Below are 23,125 nucleotides of genomic sequence, written 5' to 3'. Positions count from 1 at the left end.
AAGCAGGGCACAGTGGCTCACACCTGTAATCCCAACATTTTGGGAGGCCGAAGTGGGCGGATCACTTGAGCCCAGAAGTTTGAGACCAGCCTGGGCAACATGGTGAAACCGCATTTCTGCAAAAGATGAAAATATTAGCGTAGTGTGGTGGTGTGTGCCTGTAGTCCCTGCCACTCCAGAGGCTGAGATGGGAGGATCATTTGAGCCCAGGAGGTCGAGGCTGCAGTGAGCTGTGATTGCACCACTGTACTTCAGCCTAGCGACAGAGTGGGACCGTCTCAAAAGGAATGAATAAATACATAAATAATAACTAGTTTGGTGTAGAATTGAAGTTAAATCCAGGGCTCCTGACTCCAAGAACAGTTAGATTAGGTTTCAGGAGAGTTCTGTATTTGTATAACCCTGACATTTCCAGTCAAGTTGCTCTGCATTGCTTGTTAGTAATCAGAAAAGGGAATTGGATTGCTAATCTTTTCTTTTTTTTTCTTTAACACAGAAAGTCCCATTACAGAATCCTCCCATTAAGTGGGCTGAAGGACATAAGGGAGTATTTAATATTGAAGTGCAAGCTGTTTCTTCTGTGCACACCCAGGTAAGGAATGCCAAGGTTAATAATGAAGGTAAAGGTGCAGCAGAGGAGCCTTTGAAGGACAGGACAATAAAACATCGCTGAAAATCCTTGTCTACAGATAAATAAAAAATAATCCTTTAGTTCTTTGTGGGGACATGCAAATCTCTTTAGGTTTCATTTGTCACTGGAATAGAAAGACCTTTCAAAACCGCTGAGCACCTGAAGGAAAGAACCTAGTATCTGCACTGTTGGTTGAGAAACTTTGCAGTGAGACTTGATTTGAAACTCTCATCTGCTGTTACCTCTTTTCCCTCTGTAACTCTGCCACTTTACCAGCCTTTGAAAAGAAGTTCCATACTCCCTCCTTTACCTGCCACTGTCTGAGTTCTGCATGTGCTGAGACCCCTCTCTTGGCAGTATGCTTACATGGTATGCTGACCTCTGCTTACAGAACGTGTCAGAGCCTAAATTATTTCTTCTTTAGCTCATAATTGTTGAAAGGTTCAATTTCATGCACCACATTCTACAAAGAAGTTCATGACCTCGGTCTGAAACATCATGTCTTAGACCTTCTGGTCTGAAACGCTGGATAAGAGATTCTACCCATGAAGAGCTATTAGACTGTGTTTGTGAATCCACTGGTGACCATTGATGGTATAAAACCCCATGGGGCCTGCCTTCTCCCTTCCCAGGACAACCACCTGGAGAAGTTCTTCACCCTCTGCCACTCCCTGGAGAGCCAGGTGACCTTCCCCATCCGCGTGCTGGATCAGAAAATCAGTGAGACGGCACTGGAGCATGAGCTGAAGCTCAGCATCATCTGCCTGAACTCCTCCCGCCTGGAGCCGCTCGTGCTCTTCCTGCACCTGGTGCTGGACAAGCTCTTCCAGCTGTCCGTGCAGCCCATGGTCATCGCTGGCCAGACAGGTATGAACCTGCAGGGCCGGGCTGGGAGGAGGCAGGAGCAAGCAAGCACTGCCTTCTTTAATGAAAAATGACTTTCCAGAAATCCAGAGGCCAATGTGATCTTCCTTTCCACCGATGATGTGTGTTCAAGGGAGGCCAAGTCTTGCGCTATTTTTTTCTTTTGAGACTCTCTGCATGTTGGAAAGAAACACAAACATTAAAATAGGGTTCTTAATGTTATAGCTTTCTGTAAACTTTATTAAATGGTTATAGGCAGTCTTTCAAATTCCATTTCTGGTAATTGATGAATTTATTTTACCTTGAAGATATTTTTGTTTTCTTGACTAACAGGAAATGGAACATTTTAAAGTAAGACAACCTGTGTTAAATGGAGGGAAGGAACTCTCTAAATTGAAATACAATGCAATCAATTTTTAAAGTTAAAACATAAACTCACTATTTTAAAGTGTATAGTTCAGTGGTTTTTAGTATAGTCTCAAGGTTGTGCAATGATCGCTGCAATCTAATTTCATAACATTTTCATCAGCTCCAAATGAAACCCCATACCCTTTAGCAGTCACTCCCTATTCATCCTTCCCCCTAGAATTCGTCTGTTCTCTCTCTTACGGTCTATTTTAAATGCTTACTTTTAACAAATTAACACTAAATACAGTGTGTACATTTTCCCTTAGAAATAATCTCAAAAGCTTATCCTGGAGGCATGACCAGAGTCCAGGTTTCTCCTAACTCCTCCAGGGTAGACTGGCTGGTTTAGGGCATCTTTATTTGCCACCATTTTCAGCTGTGCCTGTATAGCTCTTTGCTTTCCAGTCCAGCAGACGTCTTTTGGGTACCATCCATATGCCCAGTACTGTACTACAAGTTGTAGGCTTCGTGACAATAACCAAGAGCATCTCAGACCTCGGAGGACTTATAATATGGCCAAGAGTCAGCAGCACAGGACAAGAGCCCTCAAAGGGACACAGCTAAATTTTGCAGTGGTGGTGGGGAGGGTGGTATCAGAGGAGAGAGTGAGAAAACATCCACCTGGGAGGATGCAGGAGGTCCACATGAAGAGATGGCCTTGAAGAAGGGATAGAGTGAAAACCGACAGAATAGGGGCAATGAGATGAGCGTGGCACAGCAGAGAACCAGAAAAGTGTAGGAGTATCAAGAAGAAAGTCGACAGCACAGTTGGTGGTGGAACAGAAGCACATGTGGGAGTGGGCTGGGACAATGAAGTGAGGGAGCTTTTAGAGCCAGGGAGCGGCGTGTCCTCTTAATCTCTCATTCTGCTTTGTACCCTGATATGCATCTTTTGTGGTTCCACAGATCAAACGTCCTGTGTTGGAGGCTAACTTTTCATCCATGTAGCGGTTGCCTCTCCAGCTAGATTCTTGCAGAGCTCTGCCCTCCTTCGATTGCTTTCTGTGCCCCCACATATGTGGCACACTGCTTTGTATGTTCCAGCTAGTTAATACAGACTTGTTCACGAGACAAAAATATTTCTATGTTTTGAGCAGCTTCTCCGTAGCAAGTTGCCACCTTGTGGTGTGGGGACCACGGGCTGTTGGCACAGGCAGAGTAAGTAGAGGCGGCTAGCCTACAAGCATTTATTCAGAACCTATTCTGTGTCTATGCAATGGAAAGCACAGTGGGGGCACAAAAAATTTGAGAAATGCACTTTTCATGGGAAGGATTCCAGCTTTCACAGAGAGACAGTTTACCACCAGACACAGCTGGAGAATCACATAACTCAGTTTCACTTGGGCCCTGTACTGTGTGGAATCAGATGGCTTCATGCAGAAGGTGGGACTTATGCTGAGATTCCCAGGGTTGGTGGATTTTGTGGATAGGAGTGAGGAGGGCTTTCTAGGTGAGGACAACAGAATGAGCAAAGTCTCAGAGGTAAGAGAGCAGGCATGATGGGACAATACAATGACTGCCTCATTTTAAGGGAAGTTGAAGTGAGCCAAAAAGGGTACAAGGTTAGATAAGTATATTGGAGCCAAACTACAGAGGCGTGGGGCACCGTAACAAGAGGGTCTGTGCAGTAAATCAAATGTGCGTGGCCACTGTGGTTATGATTTGATATGCAAACATTTTTAGGTTAATCTGTATAAGAATCGGGGTCGTGCAGCACATCTCAAATCGTAGTGTCCACAGCAGTCACATAAAGATGCAGAGCCTGATTAATACACCCTCTGGGGTGGGGCCTGAGATTCTGCATTTCTCAGTGGCAACCAGGTGATAGTGGTCATGTCCGTCTGCAGCCCCCACTGAGTGGCATCAGTTTACAACCTGGCTTAGAGAAGGGAGACATCTGGATAGTCTTATGTCTTTGTCATTAAAAACCATCAATGCTACTCAGTGGCAGGAGGAGGGAGGTCAAAGGAGGGAATGTGGAGGCATCTGTGGTACTCACAGCCAGCACGCCAGAGCTCACCAAAACCATTTACCCTTTCCAGGCCTAGTTAAATTGGTCAGCGGTCAGGACTCATTGTCACTGTCCTGGAGAAACTTCCACCTCGGGCCCCTTAAGGACCAGCTGTGGGACTACCCATTTTTCTCTTGGTTCCTCAGCCAACTTCTCCCAGTTTGCCTTCGAGTCCGTGGTGGCCATCGCCAACAGTCTGCACAACAGCAAGGACCTGAGCAAGGACCAGCATGGGAGGAACTGCCTGCTGGCTTCCTACGTGCACTACGTCTTCCGCCTGCCAGAGGTGCAAAGGGACGTGCCCAAGTCAGGTAGAGTTGCCCTGCGTGTGGGACTCTGGTGGGCAGGGCATCACCACCTCCACCCCACTGCAGTGTAATCCAAAATGAAACATCCTATGCTGGGTGCAGTGGCTCACATCTACAATCCCAGCACTCTAGGAGGCTGAGATGGCAGCATCACTTGGAGCCAAAAGTTGGAGACCAGCCCAGGGAACATAACGAGACCCTGTCTCTACAAAAAATATAAAAATTAGCAGAGCGTGGTGGCACATACCTGTAATCCCAGCTACTCAGGAAGCTGAGGCAGGAGGATCACTTAAGCCCAGGAATTGACGGCTGCAGTGAGCTGTGATTGCACCACTGCACTCTGGCCTGGGAAACAGAGCGAGATCCCATCTCTTCAAACAAACAAACAAACACCCTAAAATTCCATTTTAGTTTTCAGGACAATACAAAACTTACATGAATACTGAAATTATGTGTTTCTTTATAGATCTTTCTTCCTCCTTCCTTGACTCTTTTTATGCTCTAAACACTTTATTTTGTCTGCCCATTTGATAATCCCTCACTGGTCTTTACCCTCTTGCTAATTTATGATTCAGCTGAGAATCTCTTTTTTAAGATGGAGAAGTGGTGAGTGATGCCTAGGATTCTAGTATAATAAAGGAAATAATATATATATCCAATGGCAGTGGTTCTTAAACTTTGTGTTATTAAAACAAATCCCTTTTCACATTTCCCTCAAACTAAACTATTGAGATAATAGTAATGCATTTCCCCAACTCTTCTTAATTATTTACTTAGGTAATAATCCAGTAGAACTTCTTGTCAGCATGATATAAAAATTAGTGTCGGTGAGTTCACAAAATTGCAGGCCCAAATAAATATGACACTTTTGTTGGTCTGTGCAGCCTCATTTCTAGTAAATCTGAAAATTTGATTGAGTTTTTAAAAATACTAGGGATGTGGCTGGGTGCAGTGGTTCATGCCTGTAATCCTAGCACTTTGGGAGGCCAAGGTGAGCAGATCACTTGAGCTCAGGAGTTCAAGACCAGCCTAGGCAACATGGCAAAAGCCCATTTCTATAAAAAATACAAAAATTAGCCAGGCGTGGTGGCAGGCACCTGTAGTCCCAGCTACTCAGGAGGCTGAGGCAAGAGGATTGCTTGAACCTGGGAGGTGGAGGTTGCAGTGAGCCGAGATCATGCCACTGCACTCCAGCCTGGAGGACAAAGTGAGACCCTGTCTCAAAAAAAAATAAAAAATAGTAACATCTCAAAGACTCCCATAACCACTTGTGAAAACATGTCAACATTTAAAGATGAAAAACGGTACTGTATACATCATATACAGTAATCCTCACAAGGTTCAGATGACTCTATGGATTTTTGAATCCGCGAAAACCTCACTGCATGAATTGTAAAGTTGTCATTTAAATATTGATAAATTAAAAATGTCCACATTTTTAGCTTCTCATGAGAAATCAGAAGCTCTAGCAACCCTGGGGTCCATTTCCCGATGGCAGTAATAGACTGGAGCCAGTAGTACCCCCTGCTGTTGTAAGAGGCATGGGTTGGCTATTTACCATAATCTCCATTACTCCCTGGTGCCTTTTGCCCCATTGACTTCTCTCCAAAAGATTGCCTCCCTGCCCCAAGCAGGATTCGTTAAGAAGACCCTAATTCCAAGGCCTAATCCAGTGGCTTTTCATCTACCCTATCCCTCCTCAATTCCTTCTTAAACTCGGTAAGTAACTCTGTTCCCCTGTCTGTTGACATGTCTGTGCCTGGTGGGGTGCAGGCGCTCCCACTGCCCTCCCCGACCCTCGGAGCTACCACACGTATGGACGCACATCAGCTGCTGCTGTGAGTTCAAAGCTGCTGCAGGCCCGGGTGATGAGCAGCAGTAACCCAGACCTCGCAGGGACACACGCCGCAGCAGACGAGGAAGTGAAGAACATCATGTCTTCAAAGGTAGGAAAGATGTCAAACCCTGGAAGGGGACACAGCCTTTTTTATTTTTTAACTAAAACTTGGAGAAATAACACAAAAGCAACCACTACTGCTGCCCACCATGCTGGTCAGATGCTTTAATGCTCAGCTTTGGAGTGAGTAACGTTCTTTAGAGCAGATTAAGACCGTTCAGACAGATGCAGCAGCAAGACCAGCATCTGAGGATTTGCTGAGAACTACTTAGCTCGGGTAGCAAAGTTTAAAGCATCAGGGGTTTAGCCACATGGAGTCGTGTGGCTAAACCATGTATTTTATTTTCAAGGAAAAAAAAACAGCTTTAACTTTTGATGTTTTGTTTTTTTAAACCTACCTACATTTATTAAAATCCAGATTGATTACTCACAAAATCCAAGGCCAGGCTCCTAGCACTTTGGGAGGCCGAGGTGGGCGGATTACTTGAGGCCAAGAGTTCAAGACCAGCCTGGACAACATGGTGAAACCCTGTCTCTACTAAAAATACAAAAAATTGGCCAAGTGCGGTGGCTCACGCCTGTAATCCCAGCATTTTGGGAGGCCGAGGTGGGTGGATCACAAGATCAGGAGTTCGAGACCAGCCTGGCTAACATGGTGAAACCCGTCTCTACTAAAAATGCAAAATTAGCCGGGTATGGTGGCGCATGCCTGTAATCCCAGCTACTCGCGAAGCTGAGGCAGGAGAATTGCTTCAACCCGGGAGGCGGAGGTTGCAGTGAGCCAAGACTGCGCCATTGCACTCCAGCCTGGGCAAGAAGAGCAAAACTCTGTCTCCAAAAAAAATACAAAAAATTAGTCGGGCATGGTGGCAGGCACCTGTAATAATCCCAGCTACTCAGGAAGCTGAGGCAGGAGACTCGCTTGAACACAGGAGGTAGAGGTTGCAGTGAGCTGAGATTGCGCCATTGCACTCCAGCTTGGGCTACAAGAGCAAGACTCCATCTCAAAAAAAAAAAAAAAAAAAAAAATCCCAAGGAACAATGCCACATTTTACAAGCAAATAAAAAGTGACATCCTGAAAGCGTTGATGGCTTGCCATATATTGTTTTTCCTTCTATGAATTCTTTAATTTTTTCATGATAAAGCTTTACTTTCAGAACAGTTTTAGACTTATGGAATTATATCCTCTATATCCAGTGTGTCCTTTATTAACATTTTACACTGGAATGGTCCTTTTGGCACAATTAGTGAACCAGTATTCATGGAATATTATTCATTAAGTTCATCTTTATTCACATCTTCTCAGTTTTTCTCCAATGTCCTTTTTCTGTCCCAGGATCCCATTCTGGGTGCCACATTACATTTTTCAATGTTGCCTCCATAGGCTCCTCTTGCTGGGAACAATTTCTTAGACTTTCTTTGTTCTTCATGACCTTCACAGTTCTGAGGAGTAATGGGCAGGTTATTTTGTAGATTGTCTCTTATTAGGAATTTTTAAAAGACTATGATATTATTCACATACCATAAAATTCACCCTTTTTTAAAAGATGGAGTATATGATCCGACGGTCTTTAGTCTACTCACAAAGCTACCACGATGAATTCTTAGCCTGAATTTTTTCTCCAATGATCTGGGGCCTCAGGGTGGCTGAGCTATTAGAGTAATATCATTTCCCCTGATTAAGAGAAATCAAAATCTCTGGGTTGAGACACAGACACAGTTTCATCCTTACAAATTTCACCCACTTGACACAGTGTGGTATGAGGAAGGAAATCTGGAGACCAGGGTTTGGGGCTGGGCGCCAATACTGCCCTGCCGTGTGGCCATGGGAAAGTCGTTTAATTGTGCTGGGCCTCGTGTCCTCATCTCTGCAGAGGTCCTGGTCCCTGGATGAACTTAAGGACCATCTACCCTGGATCTTTTAAAAACACTGGATTTGGCCGGGCGCCGTGGCTCATGCCAGTAATCCCAGCACTTTGGGAGGCTGAGGCGGGCGGATCATGAGGTCAGGAGATCGAGACCATCCTGGCTAACACGGTGAAACCCTGTCTCTACTAAAAATACAAAAAAATTAGCCGGGTGTAGTGGCGGGTGCCTGTAATGCCAGCTACTCAGGAGGCTGAGGCAGGAGAATGGCGTGAACCCAGGAGGCGGAGCTTGCAGTGAGCCAAGATCATGCCACTGTACTCCAGCCTGGGCAGCAGAGCGAGACTACGTCTAAAAAAATAAAAAATAAAAAAATAAAACAAACAAACCACTGGATTCACCCCCTGAGATGCTGATGATCTATAGTTTGAGCCATCAGGAAATTTTAATATTCTATCCTTTTTGACTTACAAAAATCAGTGCAGGGATGTGCTGGAGTGAGCTCGTACCTGTTCCCAAAAGCTGATTGCTTAGTTTTCCAGAATTTATTGAGCCAGTTTTGAAACAGACTTTGTTAAAATTAAATCGTATAAACTTAAAATTAAATAAGTTATATTAAAAACAAAGGTAATCTGAATGCAATGTGGTATGCTAGATTGTATCCCGGAACAGAAATAGGACATGAGTGCAAAAACCGGTGAAATCCGAATCGTTCGTGGTTTAGTTAATAGTAACATGTCAATGTTAATTTCTTAGTTTTGACAAATGTACCTTACTATAAAAGATATTAAGAGAAATGCAATGAAAGGCATATAAGAAATACTACCTTTGCAACTTCTCTGTAAATCTAATAATAACTATATAACTACTCCAAAATTAAAAGTTCACTTTAAAAAGGGAAACCTAGTCCCTTCCTAATACTTTCACTACGTGCTACGATATCTAAATTCTTCATTCTTTATGTCTACTGTGTCTGTGTGATGGAAATACTATATAATGGCTTGCTACCACACATGTCTCCCTAACTCTGCATTTCCATGACATCGTGTTGGTAGATTGAAATCAGCTATGATGAAAAGTATTTATGGCACAGAAATTGGCAAATGCTACAAATTAGCCCTACCCCCCTGACGACTGGTTGTTAAACATTGCCAGCCCATCACAATTCAGCCTCATACTGAAAGCCCCTTTCAGCAATAGCACTTTCTGATCACCCAGGAAAGAAGTGGTCTGCAGCTATTACTGACAGCCTTGATCTTTCTATTTTCCTTTAATAAAATGAAAATATTAAATTTTTATGTGGACAGGGTTAACAATTTTCTAATTATTTTGTAGCATGGGGAGAAAATGTCTAATAGAGCATGACCCCTCCACTTCCTTTCAGAGGTAGTTTTTGACAATGTTGGCGTTTAGGAGACAGTGTGGTGCAGTACCATAGGAAACCACAGAGAGACACTGTTCCCACACATTTTTTCCCGGCGTCTCCTGAAGTCACAGACTCCTAGAATGTTGGAAGGGACTACTCAGCACCCCAGATTCTTACATAGTTTTTCACCGTAGGTTGCTACACACAAACTATTAACAGGGATTATCTCAGGAGCAACTAGAATTAGGTATACCTTCACTGTCTCTGCTTTGTTTTATATTTACTTATGGCAATTGTTTTACCTTTGTAACCAGGAAAAAAAATGTATAAAAAATGAATTCTGAGGTTGTGATTTCCAGGTGTCGGGCTTACCTTTCCATGGTTGGTTGATTGTTAAGCCACGGTTTGTGTGTTTTAGATCGCCGATCGCAACTGCAGCCGGATGTCGTACTATTGCTCTGGCAATAGTGACGTTCCAGGTTCAACTGCAGCCCCAAGGCCAGCCAGCAAAAAGGTACCGAACCCAGCAGTGTGAAGTTCATCCCGGGATAAGAACAGAAGGATTTCCTCATGCCGTCACGCTGTGCTTGAAAATAGTCAAAGTGCTCCCCTGCCTGTTCTTGATGTGCTAACACACACACACACCCCACACACACTTTTGCAGCCCTGTCCTTTACCCCGCGTTTGACCACCTAACTGCCCGTTAACTCAGTGTTTCTCCCGCTTTCTCATGCGTCAGAATTACCTGGAAGTCTTGTTAAAACTCACCGCTAGACCCTACCTCCTGAGTTTCTGATTCAATAGATCTGAGCTGGAGGCTCAAGAATGTGCATTTCTAACAAGTTCCTGGCTGATGCTGGTCCAGGGACCACATTTTGAGAACCACTGCGTTAGCCTCTTTTTAGTAGAGGGAAAGCTGGGGACAATTCATCCTTGACAAAAGTGAATGGCAATAATTACGTATCACTTGTTTCAATACTATATAAACTAATATGAAATGCTTCCTCATAATTCTTCACAACCAGCCTTACCTATGAGTTCAGAAACTTTAAAAGCTGTTAAACTGCTTACCAGGATTTTTAAAGCAACAAAATTCCCCAATCATAGTCACAGCCTATGTGGTCTGAGGGATGGAGGGAGAAAAAACTGTCTGCCCTAAGTTTCCTCTCTTCCAGGCACCCAAGAGTCTCACCTTTGTAGTAGCTACTTAAGTTTTTAATGTCTTGGAAGACCTGTATTAAAATGTAAATACGGCAGGGCACGGTGGCTCATACCTGTAATCCCAGCACTCATGGAGGCCGAGGTGGGTGGATCACCTGAGGTCAGGAGTTCGAGATAAGCCTGGCCAACACGGTGAAACCGCCTCCTACTAAAGATACAAAAGCTAGCTGGGCATGGTGGCAGGCACCTGTAATCTCAGCTACTCAGGAGGCTGAGGCAGGCGAATCACTTGAACACGGGAGGCAGAGGCTGCAGTGAGCTGAGATCGTGCCACTGCACTCCAGCCTGGGCGACAGAATGAGACTCCATCTCAAAAAAAAAAAAAAGAAAAAAAGTAAATATGCATATTGCAAAGGATAACACAGGAAGCCATTTGCAAGAGCTAACATCACAGGGTAATGTTTATTAAACAGGCAAGGAGGGAATGAGCCTCCCCAAGTCTCCCTTTGGACTGAATGAGGGAAAGATCAAGTGTGGGAGGGTCGGGGCCTGGTGCTACGCACTTCGCAGTTTTCCAGGCACCATATGTCTAGTGAGAGGTACCAGGATTTAACTATAAAAGGAAAACTGAAAAAAGATATGGTTAGGCTAAGAAGAAATTTGTCCACTTGCTCTAAAATTTAATATTAGGCTATCATAGCCCCTATGCAGTGACTGGTTATAAGTATTATACCATTTTCCTTTCTTAAAAACCATTATTTGCCTATAGCCTGACTTCTTTAACCCATGTCCTGTCTGATTTTGCAGTTGCCATGTTTTGACCTGAAGTGACCAGAATAGAGACATTTTATTTCAAAGGGAAGTTTGGCCAATATGTTTCCTTAATAGCTTAGCAGACAGAGTTTTGCTGCTTGGCTGTTTTATATAACCTCCAGAGCAAGGTGTTCTTGTAATAATCCTGCCCAGAAAGCAGCATAAATTACTTTAAGAAGCAGCTTATCCTTGTCTAATCTCTTCTTGCCATAAGACCCTGGCAGACAAACTGACCTATTTTCTAGAGGCGACCTTTGAAGCTGGGGGAGCATGTCTTTCCCACAATGAGAAGATCAACGTGTAGTCCAGTTATATCATGTGCACAGTTAGACCACCTGCTAGCTTAAAACTCAACCCCACGCCTCTCTCAAGTGAGACAGCTTCACTTAAGACTCACAACAGCAAACAAATGTGTTAACGTGTATTAAAATTATTAAGGTTTGACTAACCTCACAAAACAAAGTGAAACCAGTCAATAAGCTGAAACACCTAAGCATTCTCCGTTCATCACCACTAACCCAGTGGGGATCTAATTGGTTAAAATACCCAAGCATGTATACGGAGATTTTCCTTTTGTCATCTTTTAGTTTAGCTAAGTAGCTCTCAACTTTTAATGTACACAAGAATTAGTACATTGGGTTGCATGCATACTGGACTCTGTGGGTAATTTTTTTTTTTTTTTGAAACAGAGTCTCACTTACTCTGTCACCCAGGCTGGGGTGCCTGTTGCAATCTTGGCTCACTGCAACCTCTGCCTCCCAGGTTTAAGTGATTCTCCTGCCTCAGCCTCCCAGGTAGCTGGGATTACAACCGTGAACCACCACATCTGGCTAATTTTTGTATTTTTAGTATAGATGGGGTTTCACCACGTTGGCCAGGCTCATCTCAAACTCCTGACCTCAAGTAATCTGCCCTCCTCGGCCTCCCAAAGTGCTAGGATTACAGGCATGAGTCAACACACCTAGCCCTCTGTGGAGGGCTAATTTAAACGACTGTCAAGAGCAATGTTTGCTGTAATCAGTTTTTGCTTTAGATGTTGACTTTAAAACAGTTTGCAAATAAGGATATGATATTAGGGCGTTCAAATAGCTTTAGCTTTCTTACCTACTTTCTTACCAGAAAAAAAAATGAGTTTATCTATGTTTATTCCAGGTTTTGTGGGCATAAGATGAAAGAAAACCACAGAAAATTCCTAGACATCGTTTTTGGTATTAGTTAGGGTGACCAACTGTTCTCATTTGCCCAGGACTAAGGGAGTCCCCAAGGTATGAGCCTGTCTATTTTAAGACCAGGACATTATCAGGCACACTGTAATGGATTGATTGCCCTACCTTTAGTCTTGAACTTCTTCCTCATCAAAATGATTGTCAGGAGCATGAACACGTAGCCAGATATGCTGGAGAATGGGAAAGGTGTAAGTCACCATGTGCGCCATTTGCTACTGAGCAGTAGGTGACTTGAAGGAAGTGAAGATGCAAAGTGGAGCTGGGGGACTTTCCAAGCATCTGGCCCTGGGACATCGAAATTTAGAAGTTGTGAGTTAAGGCTGATACTACTATGCCTTTCAGAGGCCAAGATCCTCCATAAACCCCACCGATCCTGTTTCCCACAATGCCATACTGGCATTATAAAAACAAAAATTGTCCAGTCTCCTAGAGAGTTTAGACACCATCTAGACAGTGGTCCTTAAAGTGTAACCCTGGACGAGCAGCAGCAGCAGCAGCAGCAGCAGCAGCAGCACCCGGGAACTTGTTAGAAATGCAAATTCCCAGGCTATTGAATCAGAATATCTGGGGGTGGGGTCCCCCAGTCTGTGTTTCATCAGGCCCTCCAGGAGATTCTGATACACAGAGGCTGGGCGTAGTGGCTCACACCCGTAATCCCAGCACTTTGGGAGGCTAAGGCAGGTGGATTGCTTGAGCTCAGGAGTTTGAGACTAAGTGGGCAGCATGGCGAAACCCCATCTCTATCAAAAAAAAAAAAAAATTAGCTGGGTTTGGTGGCACACACCTTTAGTCCCAGCTACTTGAGACTGAAGTAGGTGGGAGGATTGCTTGAGCCAGGGAAGTTGCAGTGGGTGAGATTACGCCACTGCACTCCAGCCTGGGCGACAGAGTGCAGCCCTATCTCAAAAAAAAAAAAAAAAGTTTGAGAACTGCTGCCACCAACCAACTGATTTTATGGATGAGAAACCTGAGGGCGAAGAGAGGAATGGCTTACACATGGTCACACAGAGTTTTCAGCAGGACCCGAGAGGAAAGTAAGACGGTACCGGTTTTAATGGCTACCCAGAATGTTTCCCTCATAGAATAGAGTTTTACTCCCAGGCTGAGTCCACTCCTTCAAATGTCCTGTGCAGCACTGACCCCAGCCTTCTACCCACCGAAATGTCCTCCTGTCTCAGGTGATCTCAGCACTGACTTTGCCATCCACCACCTACTGCCTAGAACGTCTAAGACACATGCTTCAGGAACTGACAAGCTATTAAATTGGGGGGAAAAAAGAAAAGAAAAAAAGTGTTGGTGAATAATAATAGCCTTTGTCATCACAGCCTAATTTTTCTGGTTCTTATTTAGCATTTCCATGAGGAGCTTGCCCTCCAGATGGTGGTCAGCACCGGGATGGTGAGAGAAACAGTCTTCAAGTATGCCTGGTTCTTCTTTGAGCTTCTGGTGAGATTCTTGCACGTTTGTATCTATGCTCAATAGGCCAAGAGAAGCACACGGCAGAAAGGAATTGACGTTTTGTTCACTGAGTCGCCCCTGCTGAAAACCTGGGGTGGTTTCTTGAAATCTAATAATCTCTCACCCCTCCCCATCCTTCTTCCACTAAATTGTGTTGCTTCTACCATGAAAATCTATCTCCACCCTGTGAGTTCTCATCACCTTCACCACTACCCACCTGGCCACACACCGTCATCTCTCGTGTGCCTCTCGCGGTGACAGCCTCTTTTTCCTGCCTGTATCCATTTTTGCCCGTGGCCCACCCATTCTGCACATGACAGCCAATACTAAACAGAGAATGTCACGCTCCTCTTAAAAACCCGTCGGTGATTTTCACTGCACTGAGAAGAAAGCACAGTTTTTATCGTAACCTAAAAAGCCCTCGTATGATTCTGTTGTTTTCCTCCCTCTGTAACCTCATCTCACGCCACATTCCCCCGTCATTCAGCCGCGTGGTCCTCTTTTGGTGCTTTGAAGATGCCAAGGCCGTTTTGGCCTCACAGCCTTTTCCAGGTTCTCTTCCTGCTCCCTAACTTTCACCTCCGCACCCCCAACACACACAGTTTCTATTCTTCTCTGTAGATTTCAGCTTCAGTGGAACCATCCCCAAGAGGCCTTTTCTGACCGGCTTATACTGTAATATATCTTCCTCTATTTTTCTGCTTCTGAGCACCCTACTTATTTCCTTCCTAGCGCTTATCACAATTTCTAATTGTTTTTTCTGTCTCAACTATTAGATTTTTAGGATTTGGGTCTCTCTTGCGTATTATCCCATCTCTAGCCTCAGCACACTGCTTGGTACCGTGCAAGGCCCAAATAATATCTGTTGGAAAACAGAATGAAATTTGTATATCTGTTTATCCTAAAACTTCTACTATTACTTGAGCAGAAAAGCAAAAGTTATAGCCATAATATCTTCATTTTAAAATAAGGGGAATAATAGTGATAACTATTTTTTTGTTTATTAATGGAAGTAAAAGGATTTTACCATAGAGGCACTAAAAATAAACATTTCATCAACGTTGATAAACAGAGATGCATAGTGAGACGATGTTGAATGAGAAAGGTCTAAAGACGTAGACACCAACTATATACAAATATATATGCAAACAAAGTGCAGGATTTGGAATAGGTTGAGATTTAGTGATAGTGTTAGCTTTATATTCACTGGGTTCTTTCCCCTGTCCCATTAAGTGAATCTTTTTTTTTTTTTTTTAAAGAGAGTCTAGGCTGGGCACGGTAGCTCACACTTGTAATCCTAGCACTTTGGGAGGCTGAGGCAGGTGGGTCACTTGAGGTCAGGAGTTTGAGACCAGCCTGGCCAACATGACAAAACCCGTCTCTACTAAAAATACAAAAATTAGCCGGGCATGGTGGCAGGTGCCTGTAATCCCATCTACTCAGGAGGCTGAGGCAGGAGAATTGCTTGAACCTGGGAGGCAGAGGCAGCGGTGAGCTGAGATTGCGCCATTGCGCTCCAGCCTGGGCAAAAAGAGCGAAACTCCGTCTAAAAAATAAAAAGCGTCTAAAGAGATGGGAGGGTTTCCACCTAAGCTCTAGTTTTTATATGCAAGTTGAAGCCCAAGAAAAAGGGAGAAATGCTGACAGTAGGACATAGAGAACAAAGGGCAAAGGAAACAAAAATGAAACATCCCCTGGGGAGGAAATAGGAAGTAATGTGGAACAGAGTTCAGAAGAAGTCAGGTTCATGCCACAGAAACACACCCAGGATTCAAATCCCATGAAGTTTTGCAAAGTCCCAACCTCTGTTTTGAGAAGGGTCCCAAAGCATCGTCCCAAACCCTTGCCACAGAACCACCTGGAGGTGCTTAGTAAAAATAAAGCAGAGATTCTTTCTCAAAGCACTAAAATTAAGAGGCTGGAGGTCAGCATTGTGCATTTACCTGTCTTCTCAGGTGACTTCTAAGCCTGTTAATGATCCACTGGTCTACACCACCTCTGTTCTGTGAGTCCTAAACAGAGCTACAGGTCTTTTGGAATTTGTACCCAGACAACACCAGAATTTTTTTCGTTCTAAAAGCCAAGCTAATGAAGGTGGTGGCTGCAGCTCTCAAGTCTTGGGGCAAGAGCATTAGCAGTGAGACATGAGCTCCAAGCTCTGGCAGGAAATGGCCTGGGCCATGAAATCCATTCCCCTCTTGTTTCTTGAGGCATGAGAAGTATCAAAACCAACACCCCATGCCCTTAATGTCCTGCTTCTATTTACACATCCCACCCACCATCATGTCTCTCCATAAAGAAGACTCACTCAGCCTGGCTCTGCAAAAATGAAAAAATTAGCTGGGTGTGGTAGCATATGCTTGTAGTCTCAGTTACTCAGCAGGCTGAGGCAAGAGCATCACTGGAGCCCAGGAGTTCAAGGCTGCAGTGAGCCATGATCATGCCACTGCACTCCAGCCTGGGCAACAGATTGAGAACCTGTGTCAAAAAAAAAAAGTGGGGGGCAAGAAGAAGAAGAAGATTCACTTGAGTCATAATCCAGCTATGGATAATTCATACAAATAATTCATTCCCAATGTGGAATTCAGTGTTGCTAATTCTGAGTGGTTCCATGTGGCATCTTAGAGCTCTCTTTCCAAAGGAAGTCTGCATTCTCTGCAGGTGTAATGATGACTCTGTTCTTCATAGAATCCCAATAATAGTTGGCGTACCAGTGGGAGAAAGAATAATCACATCAAAAATGTACCGAGCATCTTACTGTATATGTGCCAGGCAGTGTTTTGAGCATTTTAAAGCATTATCTAATGTAATCACTATGCAATCTTGAGGTAGGAGGAGCTTTTGTTGTCCCAAATTTACAGATGGGGTTGGAGGAAGGGTGGTGGCTATAAGGAGAGTCTCCAAGTCAGCCAAAGGCTTCAGCAGTACCACTTCACTGCCCCTAACTGCTTTTGGCCTTGCACATTTATTTACTAGGGCTTGGTTGGCCCAGGATAGAAAGTGTAAGCTAAAGCACATGGCCCATCTTACCTCTAGGAAGTCCCTTATGGTAAACAGATGAAGTTTTTTGGGAAGAAAGCCCTTGCTAATCTAAGCATATTGCAGGGGTTTGTCAACATGCAGATCACCCAAGACACCAGTTCTACCAGCAGCCTAAAACCTAAGTCTGTCAGGTCCTGGCAGGACAGAGTTTACATTGCCCAAAAGGGTTAACTGAAAAGCATTGATCAAAAGGACTCTGCTTAGCATGTATGGGAGATTCAGGGGCCAATGAGGATTGGTGAGAATCCCCACAGTACAGCAGCTGGCAGAAGCCTTTATCTATGCTAGCTCTAAAGAATCAAGAGTACAGCAGAGTAACTGGGGCCTAGAAAAATCTGGAGGCAGATGAGACAGTCTTAGAAAAGGAGCCTGGGGCCTTAGAAAAATGTTGCCACTACCAGGACCCCACTGCAGCAGGAATGAGGTCAGCGGAACTGAGTAACTACCTGGGCCTCTCTGTTCTCCCACCTGCTGATCCCCTTGTTTGTGCTCCTCTTGGCCAACTCCAACTGGACGCCAAAGGTTAAGTGGGACTGAATGATGTGGTCCCTCAAGACCCCCTTTCCAGCATTCAGAGACAGAGAAGGACAAACAATCCATCAGGGAGCTGGGGTAGAGGCAAATGGAAACTATCATCCCCCAGCCAGAACTTTGCAAGGAAATTGATCTCAGACACAGACAAGGTGCCCAATTCTTCATACACTGTTTATGCATTTGCCTGACCAATGCCCAGGAAGTTATTTGAAAACCAAAACAGTTTTGTTTTGTTTTTTTTCCAAAAAGCTTGAGAAAGACAACAGCTTCCTTGGCCTTAGCCAACAACCTGGGCAATTTAACACCCTCTAGTTGTGTCAATGCCCAAGCGCTAATGAACAATCACCTTGGCATTAGAGCTGTTAAACACAATCCTTGGGTGACTTTCACACTTGCTAATGAATAAAATCTCTGTGCTTCTAGAAACTGCTGAGCCAGACCTTGGAGAAATAAATGGGTGACCTAGTTTACTCACTCAGGACATGAAGTTCCACATTAAGGGGTTCTTTAGAGGTACCCTTACTTTAAATGGGCCACAAAGGCCCATATAGGGGAAAAGATTTTTGTGCCTCGCCCCACTCAACAAATAATGGGCCAGGCCTCCACTAGTGTTTCTACTGGATTTTCTTCTCTGGAGATCCGGAGAACACAGTAGCTGGCAAGCTGCTGACCGTCTGGAAAGAGGCCGTTGGTTGGAAGTATGGTATTGTGAGAATCATTTATTTGGTTGTAGGATGGCCAAACTTAGCAGACAGGAGCCAAATACAGCAGTGAGTTCTGAAAGTCTTAGTGCTGGGGTGGTTCGCCTGCCCAGAATCAGGATCGGCATTGCCCAAAACAAAGACGCTGTATCTTCTTAAGTCCTTTGTTAGGAGCATAGTAAGAGAGAGGCTTTTTTCAGACAAAAATGGGTCCAGTTCCCACCCTTCATTCAGGTCTTCTCACCAGGTGCATGCAGCCCTGTGGGATATGAACCCATCTCTGTGTCCCAAACCAAACAGGATGCTGCCATGAGGAAAAACCATGGTTTCTATACTGAGCTTTAGGATTTGATGTCCTTAGGTCTTCCCTGAGCTCGCCATGGCATTATCTGAAAACATGAAACACATGAAGCCTGTGTCTCTGGTTTTTTTCTTATTTTACCTTCCCTTTGTTTTTTCTATTTGTTTCCATGCTAACAAAAATTGCCGGTGCTGCATGCGTCCTTAGAAACTGAATTCTGCTGTTACTGCATTAACGTTCTCTCATGCAGCTCCTGGGAGTGGAAGTCCCCCCTTCTTCCAGTCTCAACACAGAGGGCAAATGTGGGTAGTTCAACTTCTAGTGCCATTATTATTAGTAGTAGTAGCAGTAGTAGTAGTAGTATTGCAATGGCTGTCTGACTAATCTAGACACGTTCATGAAAATGATTTCAGAGTGTAGGGACCCAACCACAAGACCTCCTAGTCTTCCCCGTGTTCCTGATAGCGTAAGCAACTTCCAGCAAGGATAAGACTCACCCTCAGATGGTGTCAGGGGGGCCTATATTGACCTGTGAATCTCCTGGCCCCAAGAAGATGTCCAAAAAATAAGCATGATCCTGATTTAAAATTGTGGTAGGCATTGAGATAGTATTATTCTAGTCATAATGCAGACAGTCGCCAACTGACACAAGGATATCTATATATAGATACGATATGTATATCCATATAGATATATCTGTATATAAATATCTTTGTGTCAGTTGATGAATTGTTTGCATTATATATGTAACCACAATATACACCAGTTTGTGTCAATACAGCAATTTGTGTCAATTGGTGACTTGTATTGACACAAAGATATCTATATAGAGATACTAGATAGTTAGAGAGATAATCTGTGTATAGATATTTTTGTGTCAATTGGTGGCCGTCTGCATTATGTATGTAACTAAAAATTAGACTTATAGAACTCAAAATTTCCCCTAGAGGTAATGTTTCCCCTGGAGGCAATGTTCTAAATAGTGGTTCTGTTTCCAGCTGGCCAATGTTTCCTGCTCAATATATAATATAGCTAAAATTTCCAGGAGCAGAAGATAACTGCTGGGAACTACAGAACTGTTTCTGGAAAAACTGTGCTCCCTCAAGAAACACTGAAACTCAAGATAGGAGGAACATTTCTCCCATGTTCTCCTTCCTGTAGTTTCGGGAACAGAAAAGACTTTAGTTCGCATCAAGAACCTTGTGATAAACTGTTCCTTTCTACGTTTCTATTATAAAGGACACCTAGCTGGTTACAGGAGCCCAGCTCAGGTCTCCCTTCCAGGATGTAGGCAGTTGAGAACACTGTAGCTAAAGAATTAAGCTCCTGGCTTTGTCAGCAGCAAGAAGGGAGCCTCTGACTTGGGGTCAAAAAGAGGACACCCTTCCCGCCTCCCGCCACCGTGGTAACCATTGGTGTGTCTGCAGCATTTTAGTCCAGAGCTTGCTCGGGCACCACCAGCACAGATAAAGCGTCAGAAAATCCACCGTTAGCATTTCTGTGAGTCTTTCCCCCTTTTCTGCATTGTACAAGCAGGTCACCAGTCTCCATGCTGACGTTTCCCCCATCCCGCTCCGTAGGTGAAAAGCATGGCCCAGCATGTACATAACATGGACAAACGGGACAGTTTTCGGAGGACTCGTTTTTCTGACCGTTTCATGGATGACATAACTACTATTGTTAATGTGGTCACCTCGGAAATTGCAGCCCTTTTAGTAAAAGCACAGAAGGTAACTGTATTTTACTCTTTATTTTCTAAATTGTTTACCTGGAACATATATTACTTTCAGAATCAGAGAAAAATAAGCATCATTTTAAAACAATAATTAAAATATAACTGTAATGACAGTTAAACTCAGTATGTTATACTGGACTGGACCCTGATGTGGGGGTGCAAAATTGTTATAAAGAAATTACAGACATGAGGCCAGGGGTTCGAGAACTGCCTGGCCAACATGGTGACATGGTAAGACCCCATCTCTACTAGAAATACAAAACTTAGCTGAGCATGGTTGTGCATATCTGTAATCCCAGCAACTGGGAGGCAGAAGGAGGAGAACTGCTTGAACCCGGGAGACAGAGGTCGCAGTGAGCCAAGATGGTGCCACAGCACTCCATCCTGGATGACAGAATGAGACTCTGTCTCAAAAAAAAAAAAAAAAAGAGGGAGAGAAATTGCAATATGGACTGTGGTTTAAATTATCATGTCAGGCTGGGTGCAGTGGCTCACACCTGTAATCCCAGCAGTTTGGGAAGCCAGATCACTTGAGGTCAGGCATTCGAGACCAGCCTGGCCAACATGTTGAAATCCCATCTCTACTAAAAATACAGAAAATTAGCCGGGTGTAGTGGCATGTACCTGTAATCCCAGCTATTCAGGAGGCTGAGGCAGAAGAATCGCTTGAGCCCAGGAGGCGGAGGTTGCAGTGAGCCAAGATGGTGCCACAGCACTCCAGCCTGGGTGACAGAGTGAAACTCCATCTAAAAAAAAGAAAAATGTAGATATGAAAGATAATATTTTTGCTCTTAGGAAATACACCTTTAAGTATTATGGGGTAAATGGGCATGATATTTGCAACCCATTCTCAAATGGTTCAAAAAAAATGTATTTTATGTTCATAGAATGATAAAGCAAATGCAGCCAAATGTCAAGTACTGAGAAGCTTCGTTAAAGGGTATACAATAGTTCTTTGTACTATTCTTGCACCTTTTCTGTAAGTGTGAAATTGTTTCAAAATAAAAGCTAAAAACTATATAAGATGAAATAAATCAAACATTTAAAAGGCAGCTACAAAAATCTTAGGAAGCAATGTTTGTTATTAATAGCTTCGTCATTATTGAGAATTTGCACAGTACCAAGTGCTCAGGAGATTTTCCTTTGGTTATTCCTCATGGCAAACTTTGTTGGCACAGCAATGCTATCTCCATATGGGCAGATGTGAGAATAAGGCACAGTGAGGTTGATAAATTTTCCAAAAGTCACACACAGCCAGCAGTAAAGCCAAGACTGGAGATTTTAAACCCAGATACTGAGTCACGTAAGCCACCCAGGAAGCGTGGCCACGTGGAGAATGCGGAGAGAGTTTGAGGACCTCTCAGCGACGGTGTGGCAACCTCTTTATCAGGTCCCCATCCATCCCAGTGACTTGACTGGTCAGCATGGCCTGAATTTGCAAATTGCATATTAACAAGAGCAAAATAGTTTCAAACCATATTTTTAATAGTGTCAAAGGAAATTGATTGGTCATTCTGAGAATAAAGGACATAAACATGAAAAACTGAATCCCAGATTGCTCTGAAGCACTGTAAAATCCCTCATAAACAGGAGCACTGAGAAATAATACAAATTAAAAATTTTTAAAATAGGCGTAGCTTATTAATTGGGATTCATAGAGGAATTCACCCTACGGAGTGAATATACCCTGTGGAGTCTGACTCTGACCTGTCTTAGGCTGGAAATGCTGCCTAATCAGGGAATAAATTTCTTAGGTAAAAACTAATTCTGTTATCCTGATTGGATTTTTTGTAATAATCCTTAAAAATTAAGGAACTATCTCATTGAAAACAGTAAGTACTTTTCAAGTCAGTTTGCCAAAAAAAAGAAAATAGTTACAAAAAAAAAGTTACCAGGATATTTAAAAAAAAATAGGATCCAACATAGTATATAGAGAATGAGCTTAATTATACACATATAAATATGCATGTAGAAAAAAAAAGTGACTGGAAGGAAATGCACCTAAATATTAACAGTACATGAATAATTACTTGATTCAACCTCACAGTCATGGCTTTAGTTAAAGGAGACTCAACTACTTTGCCCAGTGTCACCCAGAAGGACAGTGGCTGAAATAATAGGACCTGTCTCTCCCAATTTTCCCACCAGTGACCTGGAAGTTCAAATCCAGAGTGTACCACAAAATGATTTGGGTGTTTGTTTGTTTTTAAGGAAAATGAACAGGCGGAAAAGATGAACATCAGCCTAGCTTTCTTCTTGTATGACCTTCTCTCCCTCATGGATCGGGGCTTTGTGTTTAACCTCATCAGACATTATTGCAACCAGGTGAGTGTCCCCCCACCCCACCCCAGCCCCGAGCGAGCCATTTTGTTCCTTCTCATATAATGTGATGTTCGTTGCCATGGTACGCTGTCTTATTCATTACTGAGTTGGCAGGAATCCTACACACCCTGTGTTTTGCAGCACATCCCTCATGTCTGTGCGATGGACATTCCTCAGACGTGCTGGTTTACCTTGATTCCTGGAGCATTTACTGATACAGTGTAGCAGGATCAACAGATTCATCTGTGGGAATTAAAATTTGTGATATGATCTGAATCTTCAATTGGACATTCAACAGAAAATTAACATGGCTATACAGTACTTTCAGTCTTTGAAGAGTCCTCACGCTCCCAGTCTGAGGTCTCTTTTCACATATTAGGGTAATTAATTAAGTTGCTGTTCTGATGCTCGGACTTGAAAGAACCCTTTAAAGTGTTCTTAAATAAAATCATTCAAAGAGATTCAATTTCACTGAGCATA

At 43.5% G+C, this 23,125-nt stretch overlaps 1 protein-coding gene across 1 annotated transcript in view; it reads left to right on the top strand.

Annotated features, from left to right (window-relative positions):
* DOCK8 (dedicator of cytokinesis 8) overlaps positions 1–23,125 on the top strand; it is a 237,257-nt gene that overhangs the window by 148,892 nt on the left and 65,240 nt on the right. The window contains exons 19-27 of the mRNA XM_058431159.1: positions 497–592; positions 1,264–1,498; positions 4,061–4,225; positions 5,996–6,168; positions 9,771–9,866; positions 13,903–13,998; positions 20,169–20,318; positions 22,535–22,648; positions 22,787–22,866. Coding sequence (XP_058287142.1) covers positions 497–592; positions 1,264–1,498; positions 4,061–4,225; positions 5,996–6,168; positions 9,771–9,866; positions 13,903–13,998; positions 20,169–20,318; positions 22,535–22,648; positions 22,787–22,866 — 1,205 coding nt within the window. The remainder of the gene's footprint in view (positions 1–496; positions 593–1,263; positions 1,499–4,060; positions 4,226–5,995; positions 6,169–9,770; positions 9,867–13,902; positions 13,999–20,168; positions 20,319–22,534; positions 22,649–22,786; positions 22,867–23,125) is intronic.

The sequence above is a fragment of the Hylobates moloch genome, unplaced genomic scaffold (assembly GCF_009828535.3).
Source record: "Hylobates moloch isolate HMO894 unplaced genomic scaffold, HMol_V3 SCAFFOLD_19, whole genome shotgun sequence".
Lineage (NCBI taxonomy): Eukaryota > Metazoa > Chordata > Mammalia > Primates > Hylobatidae > Hylobates > Hylobates moloch.
Note: the sequence above shows the minus strand (reverse complement) of the source record. Positions and strands in the feature narration are given on the sequence as shown.